The 26,504-nt window shown below is 34.6% G+C and overlaps 1 protein-coding gene across 1 annotated transcript; it reads right to left on the bottom strand.

Moving 5' to 3' along the window:
* Positions 1-3,474: 3,474 nt before the first annotated feature.
* On the bottom strand, positions 3,475-17,907 carry LOC144363077 (uncharacterized). Its single transcript, XM_085498998.1, has 14 exons — positions 17,838-17,907; positions 16,938-17,060; positions 15,811-15,936; positions 14,585-14,707; positions 12,602-12,718; positions 11,785-11,904; positions 10,234-10,449; positions 9,645-9,818; positions 8,812-8,946; positions 5,003-5,101; positions 4,533-4,658; positions 4,197-4,319; positions 3,693-3,812; positions 3,475-3,560 (listed from the first exon to the last, which is right to left on the bottom strand). The coding sequence occupies exons 1-14, from the start codon at positions 17,905-17,907 to the stop codon at positions 3,475-3,477; spliced, it is 1,758 nt and encodes a 585-aa protein (XP_085355124.1).
* Positions 17,908-26,504: the final 8,597 nt, after the last annotated feature.

Here is a 26,504-nt window from a genome sequence, read left to right as displayed (position 1 = left end):
TTAACACACTTGCCATTATTCTGACATGGTGGTAGACAGGGAATACCTAGAAAATGAAAATAGTTGTATGAACATTCTAGAGATTTTGGTTACGTTTCAATAGATTACAGAGATTTATGTGAACAGTGCTTCATTTGACATGGTTCTTGTGGTTTAGGGATTACAGACATCTAGTAGAGAGTGTGTGTTTAGTGAAGGTTGGTTTGATTAAAAGTTAACATGGTGCATACAGTAGTCAATATGCCCAATTAATGCTCTAAGCCAGTGTAGTTAAGTTTCAGTATGGACAGGATCCAGTTGCACAGATTCAATTTCGGATAGCATTCAGTTGAAAATATTCAGGTTAAGAATATATATGACATTTGTGTATATTATTTAATTCAGTAATCATTGTGGGAAAGAGTCAGTTAGATTAGGTCATATGTATGGTAGTTTTCATTGTGTAAAATGTGTTAGAATAACTGGCAGCTGATTACATAGTAGCAATGTGGTCAACACTAAATATATACAGTAATTTGAAAACATAAATAATGATTACTGGTGAAAAACGTGCAAGTACAATGTTGATTTATATTATGTACAGTGATTACCACAAACTTTAAAGTGCCTGTGAAATGGCTGCTACTTTATTTTTTGTGTATTTTAAAACGAGGCTTCTCATTAGCTTCTTATTTGCATACAGAAATTCCCCTTGTGACGTCAGAAGGGGAAGTCGCATGGCAGCTTGCATTGCCGATACGTGTAAATAAGGCAAATTTCTTCTGCAGTTTTCTCGTCTTTGACTAAATTTTCACTTATGTACTTTTTCGTCGAGAAGGAATGTACCATAATGAACACATAGTATCAATTTTTGTTGCATGGGGTTGAGTTAGATGCGAAATATGTCCGTTCTGGTGTAGCTGGTCACTGTGATCATCAGCGGCGCACGTTTGTACACTGTCGCTGGACAAAAGAGAATTTGACGTCGGAATTATCTCGTTATTTAGCAGGTCACTAGGCACGTCACTACACTGTTCTATTTCATCGATCGTCTGAGTAAAACTTTTAAAATTAAAATAAAAGAGAACATATTTTGACATTCTAAACATTAGACTATAGTGATCACTATAAAATAATTCAAAAAAACGACAAATCACAGTTACTAAATAAATGACAGCCGCGTAGAAATAAATTGAAATTTTGTTGAAATAGGTGAACATGTCGGGTCACGACGAATGCAAGTGCGTTACAGTCTGTAAAAGCGGCGTTTAATTGGATAACAAAAATAATCGAGATCGACACACGTACAGATAAATTCAGAGTGGATTCGAGTTAGCGTGATCCATGGCATGATTGTCATAATTATTACATCATATTAAAACTTTATTTGGTGGAAACACATTGACCAAGCCCGGATTCTTATTTCATAAATTATTACGCAGATCAAGCTGCAAGCATGGAGGTAAAAAAAGAACAGAGGTGTGAATTCGACATTCAACACCAATCACCAAACAAATCAGAAACTTTTAGCCTTCGAAAATGAAAACAATTAGCAGTGTGTAAGGGCTGTGTAATTTCCTGTTTGTCCGACGCTTCGTTTTCGTGTCACTGTCAAAATTATTGCTACCTTTTACTTAACAGGAACTAAATGGTCTCTATAAAACGATAATCAGGATCGCAAAAAAAGTCAACTCATTTGAAACACTTGCCGGTTGTCCCTCTCTCTTGTGAAATCCGCCTCGGTGATCATGGTCCGGAATCTATTTCTTTCAAAAGTGTTGTGCCAGGTTTATGTTGTCGGCGTTTCTCTTTAAACCTAGTTGTTTTTTTCATGGACGAGGACAGTTTTTCCAAAAAAAAAGGAATCTGAGGTTAAGTGGCTTTCGTCCACTGATGTCGCACCTTCGGATTGATTAGAAACGTGTGAATACTTACACTATGACTATACGTTTCACTGCAACTGCCCACAACACAACATCTAAAAACTCTCTCTCTCAAAAAAAAAAAAAAAAAGACAAAAAAAGAAAGAAAAAAACGCCGACTGAAAAATGTATATCGTTTAAAAGTATACTGAATGACCAGTGTTATTATAGCTCAGGGGTATGACTTCCTCTCACATTTTGGCATTTGGTGGTGCACTTTCGGCGAGAGTCGGAAATCTGGAAACAGTTGACCGTTTCAGGATAGATGGGCGTGGCTACAACACAAGAAATATCCCAACTTTACTTGGATACGAGTAATCATTTTCAGCAAAAAAATCAATACCTGCCCATTTCAGTGGGACACAGATCTAAAATGGGAAACGTGAGGGTGGGCATTGCACAGGCACTTTAAAGACAAGGGTTGGTATTGAGAGCATCAGCCATCCTTCAGTTGGTTACCTGTACATGTTTTCCTATCCTCAGTTAGAGAGGATCCTCTTGGACAAAAGCACACGTAGCTGCCATAGGTGTTTCTACAAATGTACTCACAACCTCCATTTTCAACTGCACACTCATCTTTATCTAAAACAATAGGTATCATTTTGATATTTTAATAACACAACAACAATTTATTGACAACACTACATGTATTTATGGTTCATACAGCAGTATGGTCACTAAACAAAACTATAACTATCAACTACTTTCAAAATAGATTATACACATTCGGCAAAAGGTCAATAGAATATTAAGTGTCTAAAGCACTTAATAAATTAATGAACTTAAATTCATATTTTAATATAAAATTAAACATTAAAAACAACTCTTAAATCAGTCTAGACATTCACTTTTATTATTGTGTTATGGCAGTTGTAATTACTGCAAACAAAACCAGTGACATTAGACAGTTCAGAACAAAAACACAAAATGTATACAAAATGGATACTATTTAGGTTTTAAACAGATAGAGACACTAACTGTTGTATAGTAACGTAACATTCTATATCCAAAATTCATAACCATAATACAGGAAATGATTCATGGACTTAATTGATATTGATTTTGATTAGACATGTTATTTCCCATTGTTTTACTTTCATGTTTATCATAGGATGCATTGTATTGTACATGTCAGTTGTTTTGTCCTTGCTGATTGTTTGTTATCCACCTAGTACTGTGTTGCACTTGTCAGTTTAGATATGGTTGCCACATGTGGAGAAGGTTTGTTTCACTCACATATTTGTGTATAAAGTCTCAGTTTATAGACTTCATACAAATAAGGACAATATTAAATACCTTGTTGGCATGTAGGCCCAGTATATCCTGACTGGCACTCACAGACACCATTGATACAACTGCCTCCATTCATGCATTCTGGAAAACAGGCTATAACTGAAATAGAAAAAGAATGTCAGTGAAATCCCTTCTGTCTCACTTGCCTCATTGCCTTTATGCAGATTGAAAACTACTAGTTGTATTCATATGGACATGTCATCTGAATTCAATGTGGATTCTGCTGGACGTTAACACTAATAACTTCAGATACTTGCCTTTACAAGTCATGCCATTGAAATCACTGTGGATTTAACTGGACATACCCCCGGTACCCTAAACACTGCCAAATTCTGCAAGTCATGCCATCTGAATTCAATGTGGATTCTGTTGGACATAAACACTGACAAATTCTGAATGTATTCTGACACCTACCTTTGCAAATCATACTATCTGAATTTAATGTGGATTCTGTTGGACATAAACAATGATAACTTTCAAATGTATTCTGACACCTACCTTTGCAAGTCATGCCATCTGAATTCAATGTGGATTCTGTTGGACATAAACACTGACAAATTCTGAATGTATTCTGACACCTACCTTTGCAAATCATACTATCTGAATTTAATGTGGATTCTGTTGGACATAAACAATGATAACTTTCAAATGTATTCTGACACCTACCTTTGCAAGTCATGCCATCTGAATTCAATGTGGATTTAACTGGATATTAGAACTGACAACTTTTAAATGTATTCTGACACCTACCTTTGCAAGTCATGCCATCTGAATTCAATGTGGATTCAACTGGACATAAACACTGACAACTTCTGAATGTATTCTGACACCTACCTTTGCAAGTCATGCCATCTGAATTCAATGTGGATTCAACTGGACATAAACACTGACAACTTCTGAATGTATTCTGACACCTACCTTTGCAAGTCATGCCATCTGAATTCAATGTGGATTCAACTGGACATAAACAATGATAACTTCTGAATGTATTCTGACACCTACCTTTGCAAGTCATGCCATCTGAATTCAATGTGGATTCAACTGGACATAAACACTGACAACTTCTGAATGTATTCTGAAAGCTACCTTTGCAAGTCATGCCATCTGAATTCAATGTGGATTCAACTGGACATAAACAATGATAACTTCTGAATGTATTCTGACACCTACCTTTGCAAGTCATGCCATCTGAATTCAATGTGGATTCAACTGGACATAAACACTGACAACTTCTGAATGTATTCTGAAAGCTACCTTTGCAAGTCATGCCATCTGAATTCAATGTGGATTCAACTGGACATAAACACCGATAACTTCTGAATGTATTCTGACACCTACCTTTACAAGTCATGCCATCTGAATTCAATGTGGATTCTGCTGGACATAAACAATGATAACTTCCAAATGTATTCTGACATTGATATTCACATGACTCTCCAATCTCTGTTTCACATTCATTCTCATCTAAAGCAAGAAGGTTGAATAGAAAAATCTAAATTAGAATTCATATCCAGGGGTTTCACAAATGCACTTAATAGCAGACTATCATTCTGTAACAACAGGCCAAAGTAAAAAGACCGGCATAGACGGTCAAGAGAGCAGAGATTAGACAGCCAATTTGGACTTATAGCAGGCCATATGGCCAGTGGCCGGCTCTTAACGTAACCCCTGCATATCAGGACACAAGTTCACATACATGTACTTTCCAGCAAATGTAATCAATCTATTCGAAAAAAAAAATTATTATAGCCTGTGTTTTAAATTTTAGTAAAATCCAACCATTTTAAATATTAAAAATGACTAATTACCTATTTGACATGATACACCACTCAGTCCTGGTGGGCAAACACAATGACCATCGATGCACTGTCCACCATTACTGCATTCAAACTGGCAGCTATTATCACCTGTAATTATTATAATCTGCATCATTAAGAAGAGTTTTAGTGAAGATATCAAGAATCAAAAGTAGCGACATAATCTGCAAATTGTGTAATAAAAATTATATTGAAGATGAACATCACTTTCTCATAATATGCCCAGTATATAGTAAAGAGAGGGACGTTTTATACAATGAAGCTGAAAAGATTATTCCTGACTTTACAAATCTTATACCTGAAAATAAATTCATAAAAATAATGTCAAATGATAACTTAACAATTCCCTTGGCACAATATCTGAAATACAGCTTTGTTATTAGACTAAGTCATTGACTTTTTTTTATATCTATTATATGTTCATTGGGTTTTTGTTTTTATATTCAGTTTATAGTTTTTTGTTGGTGTTTCATTTTATTTTATTAAAATATAATTCCTTTACTAGCTACAATTTAGTTTGTTTTGGGTTGTTGTTGGTAATTTTTATCTGTAATTTTCTTTTGTAACCTTTAACCTCCTTCAGTAGGGTGCTATGAGTTAATAAAATACTTGATCAAAAATATAACTTGTGAAATCACAAGCTTAACCTTTTGAGTGGCAAAGTCAACTTCAGGCATCATCCACAAAATAGTTTCATTTTAGTCTGCTTTTTTCTAAACGAAATGTTGCGAAAATTTCAAATTTGTTTATCAAAAACTAGAAGAAATGTCACATTTTGTCTGTTTGGTCTGAAATTAAGATTGATTTCATTGAAAAATTTATTTAAATTTAAGCTGGAAAAAAATGTGGTGCTGAAAATGTTAAGACAGCATCACTCTAAAATTGAACTATATGTTTGTGACATGTCTGAAACAATTTCAGTTATGTCCCATGCGTATTGGAGAACCACGCCAATGAGTTTAAAACAAGTACAATTTTTAAACAATTATAATTTTTAAAGCATGGTAGTCGTCTCATATAAACAAAGATGGCGACTTTGACTGTTGCGCAGATCAACAAGTACGAACTGACACGTTTCCAAGCTTTAATTAAGTATTTTCATGTAATTGGAAGGTATCAAAGGAAGTAGTGCCCAGGTCAAACCTCATACTTGTGATTTCCATTTGAAGAGCGCATTGGATTGTGAGAAAATCAATGTTTATCAACACAAATGTGGCACATGCGCAGCACGACGACCACTGTGCTTTAAGGTAGAGATGCAGTTTATTTGACTTGCTTTTTAATTGAGTAATTAGACAATGAAGATGGTATTATATATCCAACATGTTATATATTTTCTGAAAGCTTATTATACAAACTTTGTAAAACTTGTCTTTATTTTAAATATCCAGAATGCGTTTTTGATTTTGGGTCAAAAATATGCTTTTTTGGACAAAAGTGGTTTAAAAAAAACTTAGCTTAAAAACTTCAAGTCCATTTGTGGGTAAAATGACATCACTGGATACCTTGGTATACTACTAATTCAAATGCGTCCACTCATCTCTCTAACGACTTTCAAAGTCGCACAGCATGACCTCAAAGTTCACTCTTTTCTATTTTTGCATAATTTATATATCCATGTTAATTGCGGACTTGTTATTTTTGTTCCACTCGCCGTAATAAACTGTCCGGACGCATTTTGAAGGGGGAACACCTTGTCAATAATGTGTGAAAATTTCGAGGCAAATGGCCAAAGCGTCTATCAGCTATTTTAATTTAAAACCCAAGAATTCACCAAAAATAGAAGACGAGAAAAAGGCTATTTTGCATATTTGCGCGTTAAACCGGGAATTACTGCTTTGTCATACTTTGTCATACTTTCTAGACTATTGAAATTGAAAGTTGACGTATAGACATAGACATTTTATGTAAAATCGTTGGACCAGAACAACTGCTCTTGAATATATAAATCAGAAACACGTCATTCATACCAGTGTTTTGATGGGGTCGGTAAAAACACGTGGCAATGCCCAGTAAATATGACGTCATCTCATGAATTATTAAACAGGGGGCGGTCCTAGGAAGGTGACCTTTTATCACGATCAAAACATCATGGCTTCTCTTCGATGTATTTTCAATAAAAAATCTACGAGTATTTCAGAGCCTATGGTTTACCGTGAAGAGTACAAAGTGGGATATTAAATTATTTATCATTGATGATTTTTATGTAGTATTGAGAACCAACTCCAGGAAGCGAACGCACAATAATGAATAATCGCGTAATCCTAGAATCGAGACGCGAGGCACAGAAGTTTTGTTCATCGTTTCCAATTCCATTTTTCCCACTGCAACATATTTGTTAAAAGAAATATTTGAATTATGTTCGTTTTTTAAAGAGACATTTTTTTATTTTTCCGATGTTGGCAACGCCTTATTCAGGGATTTTCTAAGACAGTCGCAGACAATCAGCCCACGGATGTACGTACAAAACATGCTGTTGTACTACCGGCGACGGTCGCCTGCAGGAAGAGAGCTCCAGCTCCTAACGTAAAAGTTTTAAAATTAAAATTAGTGTTGGAAATCTGACATGTTTTAAGAGTGCAAAATTAAGGTGCATTTTCGAGCGATCGAAATTCGGGATGGGATTTAGAAAAAAAATAAAATGGACTTTTAAGGTGTATTTTGGCGTCATTTTCGGATATTTCAATCATTCCTGGTGCCTAAAATAGAGTCTAAGTTTTACCGTAGTCATTGACGCCTATTCAAGAGTATGATGTTTTTTGTGACTAGCGTGAATGGGTAAGCTTCGTTTCGACAATGAGCAGTTATCACTGTAAACAATGTTAAATTATTCTTCACATGCTCAGTTTATTTTTTGAGAACAATTATTTAAAAATAAAATCTCTCAGTCAATCAGAAACTCGGATTCATGCCTTCAGGGAAAGTCATGTTTGGACGCTCACATCAATTTTGGTTTTCGTTCGGTGGGCTGATGCCTTCAGTGTAGCTTTTGCATCTTCCGACATAGAAATCATCTGAATTTTCTTTCTACCTCTCTTTCACACCACGCATAATGTAATGATAAAAATTAGGAAAAAACGCTGAGGAAATATGTTTGGTTTGCTAGCGAGCGAGAACTGATTTGAGAATAATTGCACATGCGCGTGAATTGAATGAACTATGACCCGTACAATCTCGATTTGCATATTGTCAATCAAAGGTCCTGTTATTTGGTTACTCATGCAAATTAGGCAATTGGACATAAACATTGCCACGTGTGAGTGTTTTTTATTTTTAACCAGAAAATAAACAGCAATTTTAACGGTGTTCCAATAAGAATTCATTGGTCAAATTTTCACAGAATGTTCTTTAGATAAAAATCTATATAAAAAACGAAAAAAACTATTTTTGATTGAAATTCACAAATAAACTGCATCTCTACCTTAAACATGAATGTGAAGTAGGTACAGAACATGACTGGAATGTGTTTCTGACCAATCTAGACATGTTTTTAGGAACTCATTTTGATAAGTGATTCAACTGTCTTCAAGATTAGCAAAATAATCAGTTGTCAATAAATACAAACTGTTATGTTTCCTTCCCAGTATAAGCAAATAGAGATTATTACAGAAAATAACATACATATATGTGTAAAAATTTCAGATACAGAAATTAAATACAATGTAAGTTATAACTCAAAGTGACTACAACATTGAACAATCAAGTTGTACCACCATGATATTCAGAAACTTTACTGAGAAAGAATAAAATTTGGAAAATCACTGTAAATCTGTCACAAGAATATAGTATTTATAACTAACCAATTTCACATTGAAGTCCCGAAAATCCAGGCAAACAAATACACACAGTGTTTGAACAGCTTGTAAAACAACCGTCAGAAAGTTGACACATCCCACCATTCAGACATACAGGATTGCAGTTAACATCACCAGGATCTGAAAGATAAACAAATATTCTTTTCTTTTTATATTTATTTAATTACAAGAATCATTCAAAAATGTTATGAAATTAACAAATGAAATCTAATTTAGTTGCAACTCTCTGAAAGTATCATCTTCAGAAATGTTATCAAATTACATTTCAGGAGAAAATTTTTCTAATCATTTATAAACTATTTTTTTTTTTTTCAAATATTTCTGGTGCCATTCAACATTTCCAGACATTGAATTCACTGCTGTCACTTCAGATGTTTTTTGTTTTTGGTGTTTATTGCAAATGTGTGTGTGTGTGTGTGTGAATTAATCTCCAAAACATAATACCCCATGTTTAGAAGCCAAAGGCAGTCTTTACTCTGATTTATACTGGTGTGTTAACAGTCCTGGAATCAACACCAAAACCTCCCTGGTGCGAGGCAAAAACACTAACCACTGTACCATCAACCAGGTTAATTATTCTTTATTAGCAAAATATAAATTGCTCAACACACTTTATTTATTTTTTTACGTCATACCATTAGAACCTCAAATGGCGGCCATTTCGAATTTGGGTGAAATCTGGGATATTTGTAAAATGGATTGACCTACATGTATGACCTATGTTTTTGGTGATGTATGGAATATTTGTCTCTCGCAAAATTAAACAGATTTAAAGTATTCACTGAATTTAATTTTGTCATTAAACAATATAAACTCACCTGAGATGCAAGTTTTACCATCAATTTGTAAAACATGACCAGGAGGGCAGATGCAATGAAAACTGCCCTCAGTATTAACACAACCATGACTACAAGGTGTCCCTCTAGATCCATGACAAATAGAAGATGAACAAGACCCCCTAGATCTGTAGTTATTACTACATTCATCAATATCTATAGATTGAAAAAAACAAATTAAATTATGAAAAATCATATTGTGAAGTCCTTATATTGTTTGATATCCTTCATATTATGAAAGTTTTAACAACATTGTATATGTATTTCGTTGCTTTACCAAGTCTGAACAAAATTGATCAACCTGTGGCTACAAAATGCATGCTCATACATGTACCAAGTTTTGATTACACTAACACTTCTGATCAAACATTTTACAGAGTATTTCGAACATAAATTGCCACCAGTCAATGAAATTTTATTGAATATTGATAATTTTGTCATTTGCCACAAAAATTTAACTTTCGTAACTTCTGCAAACACGAACAAAAACAATTACTTTTTTCTCTTCAAATTGGCCCAATAATCATTTTATTACAGGTTTTGTCAATTTAGCAGACATATTTTCACTTACCAACACATCCATTTATAGTCGGACGATAACCGGGTGGACAGGTGTCACCCTGCTCAGTACAATCACCTACACACCCCCCACCATTTAATGGTATGCACCGTTTCTTATCAAAGTGAAGTCTATATTGGGGATTACATGTACAATGATAACTTCCAACTGTGTTGATACAATGTTGTTGACAGCCACCTCGATTCGCTAAAGAACACTCATCAAGATCTACAAGAAAAATAATGTGTGTGCTTGAAGGGCGGTAGTCGTCGTGCCACGCATGCGTGAGATATATGGGTCTCATATAAACAAGGATGGCAACTTTGACTGTTGCGAAGATCAACGAGTACAAACTGAGACGTTACCAAGCTTTAATTAGGTATATAGAAGGTTATTGGAGGTATCGAAGAAGTCATTGGCAGTAATTAGTGCAAATCGCGTCCAAGTCAAACCTCATACTAGTAATTTTCCGTAGAAGAGCGCATTGCATTAGATTGTGGGAAAATTAATGTTTATAAACACAAATGTCACACATGCGCAGCGCGAAGATTGCCGCCCTTTAACAAATCATCCACGGAATGCCAATAGGAATGGTACATATAACATCAGGTAATGTGTTAACAAATATGGAAATGATATTAATACTGTGCAGGTTTCAGGAAATATACAATTTTCATAAAACAACTGCAAAAAGAACATCTAACATTCTTAGAATTTTGTAAGATATATATAAGTAGCCCAAGTGTGCAGTATAATCCTGTTTTAAAAACATTTTTGGTTTTTATTTCAGATTAAGTTAAACTCTGCAAGTTCCTTTGCGAATACAGAATAAATACAATCGGTGTTGTTTCATGGAAACATATCTAGGAATTATTACAAATAAAAATGCACAGGTATCACTGCTGATGCCACAACACAGCAATAGTAATTAGGATACAGAAAGTGTAGCAGAATGGTCCTATAAATGCCACTTGCATGTTAATAAAAAGGAAATGAGGCAAGTTAAATGCAAAACAAATGTTGTCAGATGTGTTTAGTCATAGAAGAGTGTGTAGCACAAAGTCCTGAAATTGTAAAGACTGCATGAACCGATTTGGCCGCAACTGAATTTAAAATGTATGCGTGTAGATCAAGTCAGTCAGTGTGTGCTGGTCGTAAATCTGTTCCTATTTGTTACAAAAAGAGTAGAATTATGTCATTTTCATAATACCTCCAGGGGGTTTTCTAGAAAAAAACTACAAGAGGGAGCACTGCAATTTAGCGACCCAACCAAGTGGGGGAGATAGGGTTCTCTCTACCAGGGTGTGGAATTTTTAATAATTCTAAGTTAAAATGGAGCATTCTATGGCTTCCTTGGGGCCAAAATTACTATCAGATAGGTCACAGTTGAAGACTGTGGTCACATGTGATCCATGGTCAATCAGAATTTTATAGTTGCCAGAGGATCTGCTCCCCAGGGTAACGAGGGCATGCGCCCATGTTCCGTTGTTTAAAAAAATCTCTGTGAATAACTCTAAACTCCACCTTGGATGCCTATATTTGTACTGATAATTATTCACGTACCTTGACAGTGGCCAGCATTAGATTGTAGTACATAGCCATGTGGACATAAACACTGGAATCCTCCATCTGTGTTGATACACTGATGAGAACACATACCAAATGAACTACATTCATTCTCATCTACAATCAATATACAAGCAAGAATTTATAAGATGAGGGTATATAAGTGGTGACATTAATAAATATTTTCCAATATATTTTAGAGAAACAGACTCGACTAGCCATATTGTGCTATTTCTGTTTCCCTGCCATAGATTATTGAAAGTTTATCATTATTATTATCTTACATATTTTCATAATTTACTTGTATCTATTTACTTTAGCTATTTATTTATTGATTTCCCTGTATTATTATTAAATATTATTATTATTACATTTGTTGAAAATAAAATAAAACTGAAGACATCACAAATTGCAAGAGGATCACAAGGCAAACATCCTTTTCTAAAAATATGTGATTCATGACAATGTTGGCACTGAATAACAGTTTGCAAAGATAATCAGTTCACACACATGCAATGAGTTTTAAAAATATCATAGTTTGAATGGATTAGAACCATAAAAGTGCATAATTTGAAAATATTCTCTTGTTCATTTCAGTCACGACAACGGGAATGTACACTAATATCTCTAACTAAATTATAACTACATTGTACAAGCAGAAAAAGATGTGAAATAACAAAACAAGAGAACACTGCAAAGAATGCACTGAGGCAGTATGGGATAGCATTAACCTCTTCTACACATTAGTTATTACTGCCCTATCATCTAACTGCATATTTTGGATAGTGTTGTAAAACCTCATTGTACATCTTACCCTGACATTGGCGTCCAGCTGTAGCGTAACCATGACGACATATACATCGATAACTTCCTATGGTGTTTTCACATCCTTGTTCACAACCATTGTTTTCAAGCAGGCATTCATTAATGTCTGCAATAAAAATAGATAATTCATTGGTTTTAGTCTTTTCAGAGTAAGTCATCACATCTGCCATTTTATTTATCATTGTACACAGCTAGTCATAATATAATCACAAAAATCACCATTGCCTTGAATATTTATTTTACTCAAGAAATTAAAAATAGAAAATTATACTTATTGTCACCCGAGGTGCCTGCAAGTAAAATATCAATGTAATTGGGATAGCTATTTTACAGAAAAAGTTGAAAGTAGTATTTTCACCAAAAATACAAAAATGTATGCACTAAAATAGCAGAATTGAATTGAAGGTGTTTTCATGAAATGAACAAATCAGGCAAAGGTCCACCCATGTAAAGTATCAAAGCTAGCATACATGACATTTTCATAAAGTAGGCATAAATGTAAAGTTGCTGCCAAAGGAAGAAGCTGCACAATGGACAACTACGGACAATCGACAATACATGTATGAACAGCTCTACTATATATTGTCAACAGTGGTGCTAAATAGTTGAGCTAGGGTGGGATTCAAACTCACAACATCAACCACATCATGTAAAGCCTCTGACATTCATAAGAGCAATGGACTGGTAATTTTAATTATTATTGAACAAACAGAGCATACAATAGATTTTTCCTACTTTATGAAAGTAATGAATATCTAAATTAAACTCAGTATGAGGCAAATCATCTGCATTCTGGACTTTCAATTTTACCACTTTTTGTTGTGGTATAAGTTTGTATTCACAACTTGCATTGACATATAGTACATGTATGTATGTTTGTGATTATAAACACCAAAGTTGTGTTGTCAGCATCTTCTAATGCACAGAGCCTTCACAGTATCATGTGCTGACCACAACTGTAGTGTTTACAACCATAAACACACTTTTTCCCTGCAATCATGCATAATACAATGGATTTCAAAGCTCACAGAGACCACCAAAATTACATTAAATTGGTATTCAGAGAAATCAAAAATGAATATCACTTCATCATGATATGCTCTTCTTATGATGATAAAAGAAAATCACTATATGAAGTTTGCATGACAAATTTTACCAATTTCACAACCTTCTTGGCAAATAACAAATTATAAAAAAATTCATAAAAATGAATATTGGACTTATTAAATTCAGCCAAATTAATACTGATGTCATACACCATCCCGACATTGCAATCAGCAAATGATTACAATACATCTGCTGAAACAGATTATTTATATTCTCAGGACATAAATTTTCATCTACAACTTACCTCCTTGTTATTATCATACCCATGTATCTATTATTGGTCAAGACTTCAGCAGTAACAGTAAGAGAGTAATGGTGATTATTTATTAGTATTAATACTCAGCCATGGCCAATAACTACCAGTAATTTAACTCTTTGAGTGTCGTAATTGTTCTCATCAATTATTTGCATATTTGTATGTATTTTTTTATGCTACTGATTATTAAAAATTTTGTGAGCAAATATGGAAAATATTTAAAAATACATTAAAACTCTTGAATCAGTAAATGTTTAAAAGTCTGTAAATAATTATTTCTCATTTATCTTCAAACTAAGTACCCTATGCATATAATTAATAACATCAGTATTATAGGGCCACAGACTAGACTATTGTATGAACTATATATGTGGTCCTCACTAGAATTACTATTATTAATATTGTGTATATTATTTATTGTATATTTTCTGGTGAAATAAAAACAACAACAACAAATTTTGTTTTTATGAAAGTTGACAAAATTGACTTTGACACTCGACAGGTTAAAAAGTTGACAACAAAATTGAATAATGCAAATAACCAACGACTGTATTCTCATCTATAACATATCTAATCATTAATTTTGTAACCATGGCAATCACTTCCTACCTTCACACATTCTACCATCTGCAGCCAGTTTGTAACCAGGGGAACAGGCACAACGAAAAGAACCAGACATATTTTCACAAAGTTGATGACATATCTCAGGATTCATTGCACATTCATCAATATCTTTGAACAGAGAAACAAATATAAAAAATTACATTTAAATATATTGCACATATAAGTTTAAATTTCAACAAAAGAATCCAAATTTTCAAGTATTATAATATGTATTTTGACCAAACACTAAAAATATATAATCAATTCAGAAATCAGATTCTCATAAAGGTTTTAAAGAAAAACAAAATTTATCTCGTTCTTCACTCCACATGGGTCTTGTAGAAAATAAAGGAAGCTGTCCTGTCCATTATTTACTGACACCACCATACTGTTCCAAAATAACAACATTGCCAGCTAAGTTGATGACTGGTTTGTCAAGTGCGCTTGGAGATCGTTACATGATTAAAACAAGTTGGGTCAAACCAACTTCAACAGAAGACATCAAACTAACAGTGAGGGACTCGGACACATTGAATATAAATAGAAAATCACGATGTGATCGTTTTTAGATTTATTTTATTCAATCGTATACATTTCTATATAATAAATGGTTGTCCAAAAAACCCGGAACCGGAAAGTGAAATTAAAAATATTTGGAAGCAACAAGGACGTCACAGGACTTGTGTGTAACACATCGACCCATGACATGAAGTGCGCCCTCAAGCAGAAACATAAAATAAAATAAATAATATTAATAATATACAAACTAAGTCCATTAATGCAATATCACTTATATTAAATGACCTGTATGTCGAAATATTTTTAATTTCACGTTCTGATTCCAGTTCCGGGTTTTTTAGACAACCATAATAAATGGCAAAGTCATGTATGACACAGTATGACTAGTGTCTTTGGTATAGCAAAATAACTCATCATTTGTAAATTCAATCCATTGAAAAAGTATGAAAACAATTTTTATAAACAATTTTTATTAAATAAATACACTTTGAAAAGAAACAAGATTCATAAACATAAATCTATTTGAATACATTGACAACCATATCGTAAGGACTATATTGGCCTCCAATATGTTTTGGCAACAGATAATATATCTTGATATGGAACATTTGTCTCTCCCGATGTGTTATTTTGTTGTTTACCCACAAAAAAACCATTCCTTATCTGACTTAGCACTACATAAGAGGTTACTAGTATAAATTATGTCATCTTACCTACACAGTTTTGTCCGTTACTATGAAGCTGGTATCCAGGGTTACAGTCACACTGATAGGAACCATCTTTGTTCTGACAACCTGATTCACAAACTTGTGAACTGAACTCATTGCATTCATTCAAATCTTAGGAAGAAAATAAAAATTAAATTTTCTATGATAGTCTCATGGGTGGACATCTGGGCATTTTCACCGCCTGGCAACCATTGCAGTGAAAACAAAGGCTAAATACTCGCAGAAAACAGTACTTTGGGATGGTTGTTGAGACTTCCCTGAACAGTGTAACAAGATTACCCCTGTGTGTGTAACGCATATAAATTTGATTGTTCAGGATTTCTTCAAAGTTGAATTCCTGTTGTTTTCTCGAATTTTCACCGGCTCTTCGCTCGGCGTTCAGCGCTCCTCAGCAGCGCACACAGAACCCATAGAAAAAACATGGTACAGTGGTGCGCGTTTTAGCACCGTGGAACGTCTTGTGACGCAGCTCTGCCCCCGAGGATACATAGATATTGTACATTGCAGCCCATACATAGATTGAACGCGGAGTCGTGGAAACCCGGAGAATATCCTTTGTGTTGTTTTCTCAAATTTAGCTATTTTTCACCGGCTTTTTGACCGGCGTTCAACAGCAGCATGCACAGAGCCCATAGAAATACACGGTACAGTGGTGCGTGTCTTAGCAACGTGGAACATCTTGTGATGTAACTCCGCCCCAAGGATAGGCAGAAATAGATGATTTTATGGTCCTAGAGGGCGCTTCTGGTTAACCACAGTAGCATAAGCTGATATGTGTTTGTCAACACATTGTCTTGTCTTGAGTTATAACATAATAATTGTCAGTCTGTCTACGTTCGATCTAACCAGACTTTCTTGCCGAAACTTTTCAGCACTTTTTTTTTATAATCTTCAACATTTCTGGAAATGAATCTGAATTTTGAAGCCAACAGACGAAATCTTAGTCAATTTTCAGTTTTTACCCAAAAAACAATTTGTCCCTATTTTCTGAACATGTCGAAAACGTCATGGATACCATATTGATAACAATGTGGAATGGTGATCGTTGCTCTTTAACAACGACTTGTTTTTTACATAATATTTAAAAGATGAGAATTACTAGTATTACTGACCTTGACACTGTCCTGGACTGTTGGCTGATAATGAATATCCCTGCGAACACATACAGAAATAACTGCCAGGAAAGTTTACGCAGCCTTGAGTACATCTATCAGAGTCAAGGCACTCATCAATGTCTACAAACAAAAATACAAACAAAAATGTATGGTCATCCACACAATATCCCATAATAATGACATGAATTGAAAGAAAATAACCAAAAAATACTTACCCATGACATTCACCATTCATATGTTGATATCCATGTGGACAACTACATTGATATGCTCCCATAGTATTCATACTTACCATGACAATCATTTATATGTTGATATCCCTGTGAACAACTACATTGATATGCTCCTATAGTATTCATACTTACTATGACATTCACCATTTATATGTTGATATCCCTGTGGACAACTACATTGATATGCTCCCATAGTATTCATACTTACCATGACAATCACCATTTATATGTTGATATCCCTGTGGACAACTACATTGATATGCTTACATAGTATTCATACTTACTATGACATTCACCATTTATATGTTGATATCCCTGTGGACAACTACATTGATATGCTTACATAGTATTCATACTTACCATGACATTCACCATTTATATGTTGATATCCATGTGGACAACTACATTGATATGCTCCCATAGTATTCATACTTACCATGACAATCACCATTTATATGTTGATATCCCTGTGGACAACTACATTGATATGCTCCCATAGTATTTATACTTACCATGACAATCACCATTTGTATGTTGATATCCCTGTGGACAACTACATTGATATGCTCCCATAGTATTCATACTTACCATGACAATCACCATTTGTATGTTGATATCCCTGTGGACAACTACATTGATATGCTCCCATATTATTTATACTTACCATGACATTCACCATTTATATGCTGATATCCCTGTGGACAACTACATTGATATGCTCCCATAGTATTCATACTTACCATGACAATCACCATTTATATGTTGATATCCCTGTGGACAACTACATTGATATGCTCCCATAGTATTCATACTTACCATGACAATCACCATTTGTATGTTGATATCCCTGTGGACAACTACATTGATATGCTCCCATATTATTTATACTTACCATGACATTCACCATTTATACGCTGTTATCACTGTGGACAACTACATTGATATGCTCCCATAGTATTCATACTTACCATGACAATCACCATTTGTATGTTGATATCCCTGTGGACAACTACATTGATATGCTCCCATAGTATTCATACTTACCATGACAATCACCATTTATATGTTGATATCCATGTGGACAACTACATTGATATGCTCCCATATTATTTATACTTACCATGACATTCACCATTTATACGCTGATATCCCTGTGGACAACTACATTGATATGCTCCCATAGTATTCATACTTACCATGACAATCACCATTTGTATGTTGATATCCCTGTGGACAACTACATTGATATGCTCCCATAGTATTCATACTTACCATGACAATCACCATTTATACGTTGATATCCCTGTGGACAACTACATTGATATGCTCCCATATTATTTATACTTACCATGACATTCACCATTTATATGCTGATATCCCTGTGGACAACTACATTGACATGCTCCCATAGTATTCATACTTACCATGACAATCACCATTTATATGTTGATATCCCTGTGGACAACTACATTGATATGCTCCCATAGTATTCATACTTACCATGACAATCACCATTTGTATGTTGATATCCCTGTGGACAACTACATTGATATGCTCCCATATTATTTATACTTACCATGACATTCACCATTTATACGCTGTTATCCCTATGGACAACTACATTGATATGCTCCCATAGTATTCATACTTACCATGACAATCACCATTTGTATGTTGATATCCCTGTGGACAACTACATTGATATGCTCCCATAGTATTCATACTTACCATGACAATCACCATTTATATGTTGATATCCATGTGGACAACTACATTGATATGCTCCCATATTATTTATACTTACCATGACATTCACCATTTATACGCTGATATCCCTGTGGACAACTACATTGATATGCTCCCATAGTATTCATACTTACCATGACAATCACCATTTGTATGTTGATATCCCTGTGGACAACTACATTGATATGCTCCCATAGTATTCATACTTACCATGACAATCACCATTTGTATGTTGATATCCCTGTGGACAACTACATTGATATGCTCCCATAGTATTCATACTTACCATGACAATCACCATTTATACGTTGATATCCCTGTGGACAACTACATTGATATGCTCCCATAGTATTCATACTTACCATGACAATCACCATTTATATGTTGATATCCCTGTGGACAACTACATTGATATGCTCCCATATTATTTATACTTACCATGACATTCACCATTTATACGCTGATATCCCTGTGGACAACTACATTGATATGCTCCCATAGTATTCATACTTACCATGACATTCACCATTTATATGTTGATATCCATGTGGACAACTACATTGATATGCTCCCATAGTATTCATACTTACCATGACAATCATTTATATGTTGATATCCCTGTGAACAACTACATTGATATGCTCCTATAGTATTCATACTTACTATGACATTCACCATTTATATGTTGATATCCCTGTGGACAACTACATTGATATGCTCCCATAGTATTCATACTTACCATGACAATCACCATTTATATGTTGATATCCCTGTGGACAACTACATTGATATGCTTACATAGTATTCATACTTACTATGACATTCACCATTTATATGTTGATATCCCTGTGGACAACTACATTGATATGCTTACATAGTATTCATACTTACCATGACATTCACCATTTATATGTTGATATCCATGTGGACAACTACATTGATATGCTCCCATAGTATTCATACTTACCATGACAATCACCATTTATATGTTGATATCCCTGTGGACAACTACATTGATATGCTCCCATAGTATTTATACTTACCATGACAATCACCATTTGTATGTTGATATCCCTGTGGACAACTACATTGATATGCTCCCATAGTATTCATACTTACCATGACAATCACCATTTGTATGTTGATATCCCTGTGGACAACTACATTGATATGCTCCCATATTATTTATACTTACCATGACATTCACCATTTATATGCTGATATCCCTGTGGACAACTACATTGATATGCTCCCATAGTATTCATACTTACCATGACAATCACCATTTATATGTTGATATCCCTGTGGACAACTACATTGATATGCTCCCATAGTATTCATACTTACCATGACAATCACCATTTGTATGTTGATATCCCTGTGGACAACTACATTGATATGCTCCCATATTATTTATACTTACCATGACATTCACCATTTATACGCTGTTATCCCTGTGGACAACTACATTGATATGCTCCCATAGTATTCATACTTACCATGACAATCACCATTTGTATGTTGATATCCCTGTGGACAACTACATTGATATGCTCCCATAGTATTCATACTTACCATGACAATCACCATTTATATGTTGATATCCATGTGGACAACTACATTGATATGCTCCCATATTATTTATACTTACCATGACATTCACCATTTATACGCTGATATCCCTGTGGACAACTACATTGATATGCTCCCATAGTATTCATACTTACCATGACAATCACCATTTGTATGTTGATATCCCTGTGGACAACTACATTGATATGCTCCCATAGTATTCATACTTACCATGACAATCACCATTTGTATGTTGATATCCCTGTGGACAACTACATTGATATGCTCCCATATTATTTATACTTACCATGACATTCACCATTTATATGCTGATATCCCTGTGGACAACTACATTGATATGCTCCCATAGTATTCATACTTACCATGACAATCACCATTTATATGTTGATATCCCTGTGGACAACTACATTGATATGCTCCCATAGTATTCATACTTACCATGACAATCACCATTTGTATGTTGATATCCCTGTGAACAACTACATTGATATGCTCCCATATTATTTATACTTACCATGACATTCACCATTTATACGCTGTTATCCCTGTGGACAACTACATTGATATGCTCCCATAGTATTCATACTTACCATGACAATCACCATTTGTATGTTGATATCCCTGTGGACAACTACATTGATATGCTCCCATAGTATTCATACTTACCATGACAATCACCATTTATATGTTGATATCCATGTGGACAACTACATTGATATGCTCCCATATTATTTATACTTACCATGACATTGACCATTTATACGCTGATATCTCTGTGGACAACTACATTGATATGCTCCCATAGTATTCATACTTACCATGACAATCACCATTTGTATGTTGATATCCCTGTGGACAACTACATTGATATGCTCCCATAGTATTCATACTTACCATGACAATCACCATTTATACGTTGATATCCCTGTGGACAACTACATTGATATGCTCCCATAGTATTCATACTTACCATGACAATCACCATTTATATGTTGATATCCCTGTGGACAACTACATTGATATGCTCCCATAGTATTTATACTTACCATGACATTCACCATTTATATGTTGATATCCTTGTGGACAACTACATTGATATGCTCCCATAGTATTCATACTTACCATGACAATCACCATTTGTATGTTGATATCCCTGTGGACAACTACATTGATATGCTCCCATAGTATTCATACTTACCATGACAATCACCATTTGTATGTTGATATCCCTGTGGACAACTACATTGATATGCTCCCATAGTATTCATACTTACCATGACAATCACCATTTATATGTTGATATCCCTGTGGACAACTACATTGATATGCTCCCATATTATTTATACTTACCATGACATTCACCATTTATACGCTGATATCCCTGTGGACAACTACATTGATATGCTCCCATAGTATTCATACTTACCATGACAATCACCATTTATATGTTGATATCCATGTGGACAAATACATTGATATGCTCCCATAGTATTCATACTTACCATGACAATCACCATTTATATGTTGATATCCCTGTGGACAACTACATTGATATGCTCCCATATTATTTATACTTACCATGACATTCACCATTTATATGTTGATATCCCTGTGGACAACTACATTGATATGCTCCCATATTATTCATACTTACCATGACATTCACCATTTATATGTTGATATCCCTGTGGACAACTACATTGATATGCTTACATAGTATTCATACTTACTATGACATTCACCATTTATATGTTGATATCCCTGTGGACAACTACATTGATATGCTCCCATAGTATTCATACTTACCATGACATTCACCATTTATACGTTGATATCCCTGTGGACAACTACATTGATATGCTCCCATAGTATTCATACTTACCATGACATTCACCATTTATACGTTGATATCCCTGTGGACAACTACATTGATATGCTCCCATAGTATTCAAACACTGACCATTGCACATTCCAGATCTTGAACACTCATTAAAATCTGTAATGTTGTAACCAATGCATAAAAGTATAATTATACAAGATATTCCATAAAATGTCCCTGAATTCAATGTCCTATAACATTTACTAGAAATATAACAATAATTGTGTGCTTACACATAATTTACCAGACAAAATCACAATTACGTTAATTCTGAAAATGGGTTCTTTAAGGCCCATATTTATCAGAAAATATTGTGTGTATTTGGTGACAGAATTTCAATAATTTTGATGGGGCCTTTTACTTGTTTTCATGCATTGTTATTTTGAGACAAAAAGACATTTACTATTGGCTACAGTATTAAAAAAAAATGTGCGTTTTATTTTGTTAGAATAGAATGGAATGGAATGGAATGGAATGGAATGGAATGGAATGGAATGGAATGGAATGGAATGGAATGGAATGGAATGGAATAGAATAGAATAGAATAGAATAGAATAGAATAGAATAGAATAGAATAGAATAGAATAGATTAGATTAGATTAGATTAGAATAGAATAGAATAGAATAGAATAGAATAAGTAAAAACAACAAAAAGAGAATGAGAAATAAACAAAAATGGAATAGCTGATTAACTGTTGAAATGTGTGTTGTTAACTGCAGCAGACTAAATAGTGTTCATTGTAAGTGCTAATAATATTTTCATATTTGACGTTTCAATAATGTAAATAAACTGTTCCTTCTTATTTCTGTTATGAAAGTTCGGGTTGATTTGTTGTATACAACATTTTTCATTGTATTTCTATGTTCATCATGCAATTTACAGTCCATAAGATGATGTATTTCATTTTCTATTTCATTGCAATGTGTACATAGTCTCTGTTCAATTGGTGTTTTGGTTTTGTATAGTGACCTGTTTCTATTGCTAGTCTGTGGTTGCTTGTTCTAAATTGTGCTCTGGTGTACTCTCTGTTATTACTATGAGGTTATTACGAAGATACCTCAATATATGCACGAAGACAGTACAGTGGGAGTATCGACCAATGCACAATGGAGGTCGATGCCACGGCATACTGACTGAGTGCATACTTTAAGGTATCTTCGTAATGACCTTATTATTTCTTCCAAGGATAAATCATGGGAATGCCGAAATCCATAAAGTTTAGAACAGAATCAGCGAATTTCTTTGTGTGCAGTCCAGCCAAACCTTGGTGACAGTCATTTTTTGTTTGAATTATTAGATGACGCTTACATGCGTAATCATTCCATATTTGGAATTCACATTTTCTTATATGGTAGGATGAATATACCCTGTAAAATACCGCAAAATTACGGCATGTTGTAACTTATGGTGTTACGGTGACAGATGTATAATAATATGGTGTATGTAATGTTCCATTTTGATTCTTTTTTTAAAAACTGTATGTTTGTAATTTTGAATTTTCTCTTCTATTTTCATTATTCCAAATGTAACTCTAATAATCACTGATTGCTTTTTATAGTGTTGAATATGTTAATTTTACATTGTAGACATGGTTTTAGCTTTATTGATAGCCATGATCCAGAATACATGTATATGTTGTTTTCATGTCTTGTACTGCATAAGGTGCTCAGTTGCCTTCTTGATGTTTTTCGATGTGGTTTTATTACTGCACACTAGATATTAAAAGTACTGTGCCTAGTTCAATTCGACAGGCTATTTTGATTGATTTATCGTTCCTGAAAAATGTCCGTTTCTATTTTATCCCATGAAACTTGATTAACAAGTATTCCCCTGATTTCGCTAGCATAAGTGAATATTGGAATCTGAGTAGTGTTCAAAAGTTTCAACTTAATTTTAACATTGTTTGTATGGCTTGTGCATAATTGTGATTGGATTCCCTGGGCTTTATTTGCTCTGTCTGCTAGTCTGTTGTTGTAGTTTGTATGGTTCCATTGTATTTAAATGTTATACCAACGTACTTGATTGACGATGTATGTGTTAGGTACTGCAATTAGTGTACCGGTCTGTACTTTTTCCTTTTTGTCAGCAATAGTGTCTTAAAGATTATGGGTCCTTGCATTAAACTCACCTTGCATGATCACTTGTCCTTTACTACTGTATTTCTCAACTTCTGTTTTTCAATTCTAATTTTTAATTAGCTAATTAATATGCAGATTAATTAAAATATTATCCGACTTTTGCTACACATGCGGTTTACAAGTATCACTTACTTAATCTGTCCATTCCATTATGATACACATCAAGCATCATCAAAGTAGTTAATTAAATTGCAAATTAGCTACATGTAGTGAGCACAGAATAAATAATTTCAAATTGTTCAGACATGAAAACGTACACACCATAGTGTGTGTAATTATCCAGCTTTTACCTTGACATGTTGCTCCATCTTGCATCAATTGAAATCCCTGTCTACATAAACAGTGATAACTGCCCTGAGTATTCTTACATTTATGATGACATCCATTTCTACCAGATAAACATTCATTTATATCTGTAATAACAAATATGACATGGTATGAATATTAATTACCATAAAAGTATGATAAGGTACTATGAGTACTGTCCTAACAGAATTAATCACACCAACTTGACTACATCAGAGCACAATAGAAACCTAACAACACTTACCATCACAGTGCAAACCTAACAACACTTACCATCACAGTACTCCTTACACTTACCAACACAGTGCAAACCTAACAACACTTACCATCACAGTACTCCTTACACTTACCAACACAGTGCAAACCTAACACTTACCATCACAGTAATCTTCGCACTTACCAGCACAGTGCAAACCTAGCAACACTTACCATCACAGTACTCCTTACACTCACCAACACAGTGCAAACCTAACAACACTTACCATCATAGTACTCCTCACACTTACCAACACAGTGCAAACCTAGCAACACTTACCATCACAGTACTCCTTACACTCACCAACACAGTGCAAACCTAACAACACTTACCATCACAGTACTCCTTACACTTACCAACACAGTGCAAACCTAACACTTACCATTAGAGTACTCCTTACACTCACTAACACAGTGCAAAACTAACAACACTTACCATCACAGTACTCCTTACACTTACCAACACAGTGCAAACCTAACAACACTTACCATCACAGTACTCCTTACACTTACCAACACAGTGCAAACCTAACACTTACCATTAGAGTACTCCTTACACTCACTAACACAGTGCAAAACTAACAACACTTACCATCACAGTACTCCTTACACTTACCAACACAGTGCAAACCTAACACTTGCCATTAGAGTACTCCTTACACTCACCAACACAGTGCAAACCTAACAACACTTACCATCACAGTACTCCTTACACTTACCAACACAGTGCAAACCTAACACTTACCATTAGAGTACTCCTTACACTTACCAACACAGTGCAAACCTAACAACACTTACCATCACAGTATTCCTTACACTCACCAACACAGTGCAAACATAGCAACACTTACCATCATAGTACTTCTCACACTTACCAACACAGTGCAAACCTAGCAACACTTACCATCAAAGTACTCCTCACTTAAAAACACAGTGCAAACCTAACATCACTTACCATCACAGTACACTTTACACTTACCAACACAGTGCAAACCTAACAACACTTACCATCACAGTATTCCTTGCACTCACCAACACAGTGCAAACCTAGCAACACTTACCATCATAGTACTTCTCACACTTACCAACACAGTGCAAACCTAGCAACACTTACCATCACAGTACTCCTTACACTCATCAACACAGTGCAAACCTAACAACACTTGCCATCATAGTACTCCTCACACTTACCAGCACAGTAGAAACCTAGCAACACTTACCATCATAGTACTAATTACACTCACCAACACAGTGCAAACCTAACACCTACCATCACAGTACTCATTACACACACCAACACAGTGCAAACCTAGCAACACTTACCATCACAGTACTCCTCACACTTACCAACACAGTGCAAACCTAGCAACACTTACCATCACAGTACTCCTTACACTCACCAACACAGTGCAA

Source organism: Saccoglossus kowalevskii, chromosome 5 (assembly GCF_978046115.1).
Source record: "Saccoglossus kowalevskii chromosome 5, keSacKowa6.1, whole genome shotgun sequence".
NCBI classification, from domain to species: domain Eukaryota; kingdom Metazoa; phylum Hemichordata; class Enteropneusta; family Harrimaniidae; genus Saccoglossus; species Saccoglossus kowalevskii.
The sequence above is the reverse complement of the archived record's forward strand: the minus strand, read 5'-3'. Positions and strand labels throughout refer to the sequence as shown.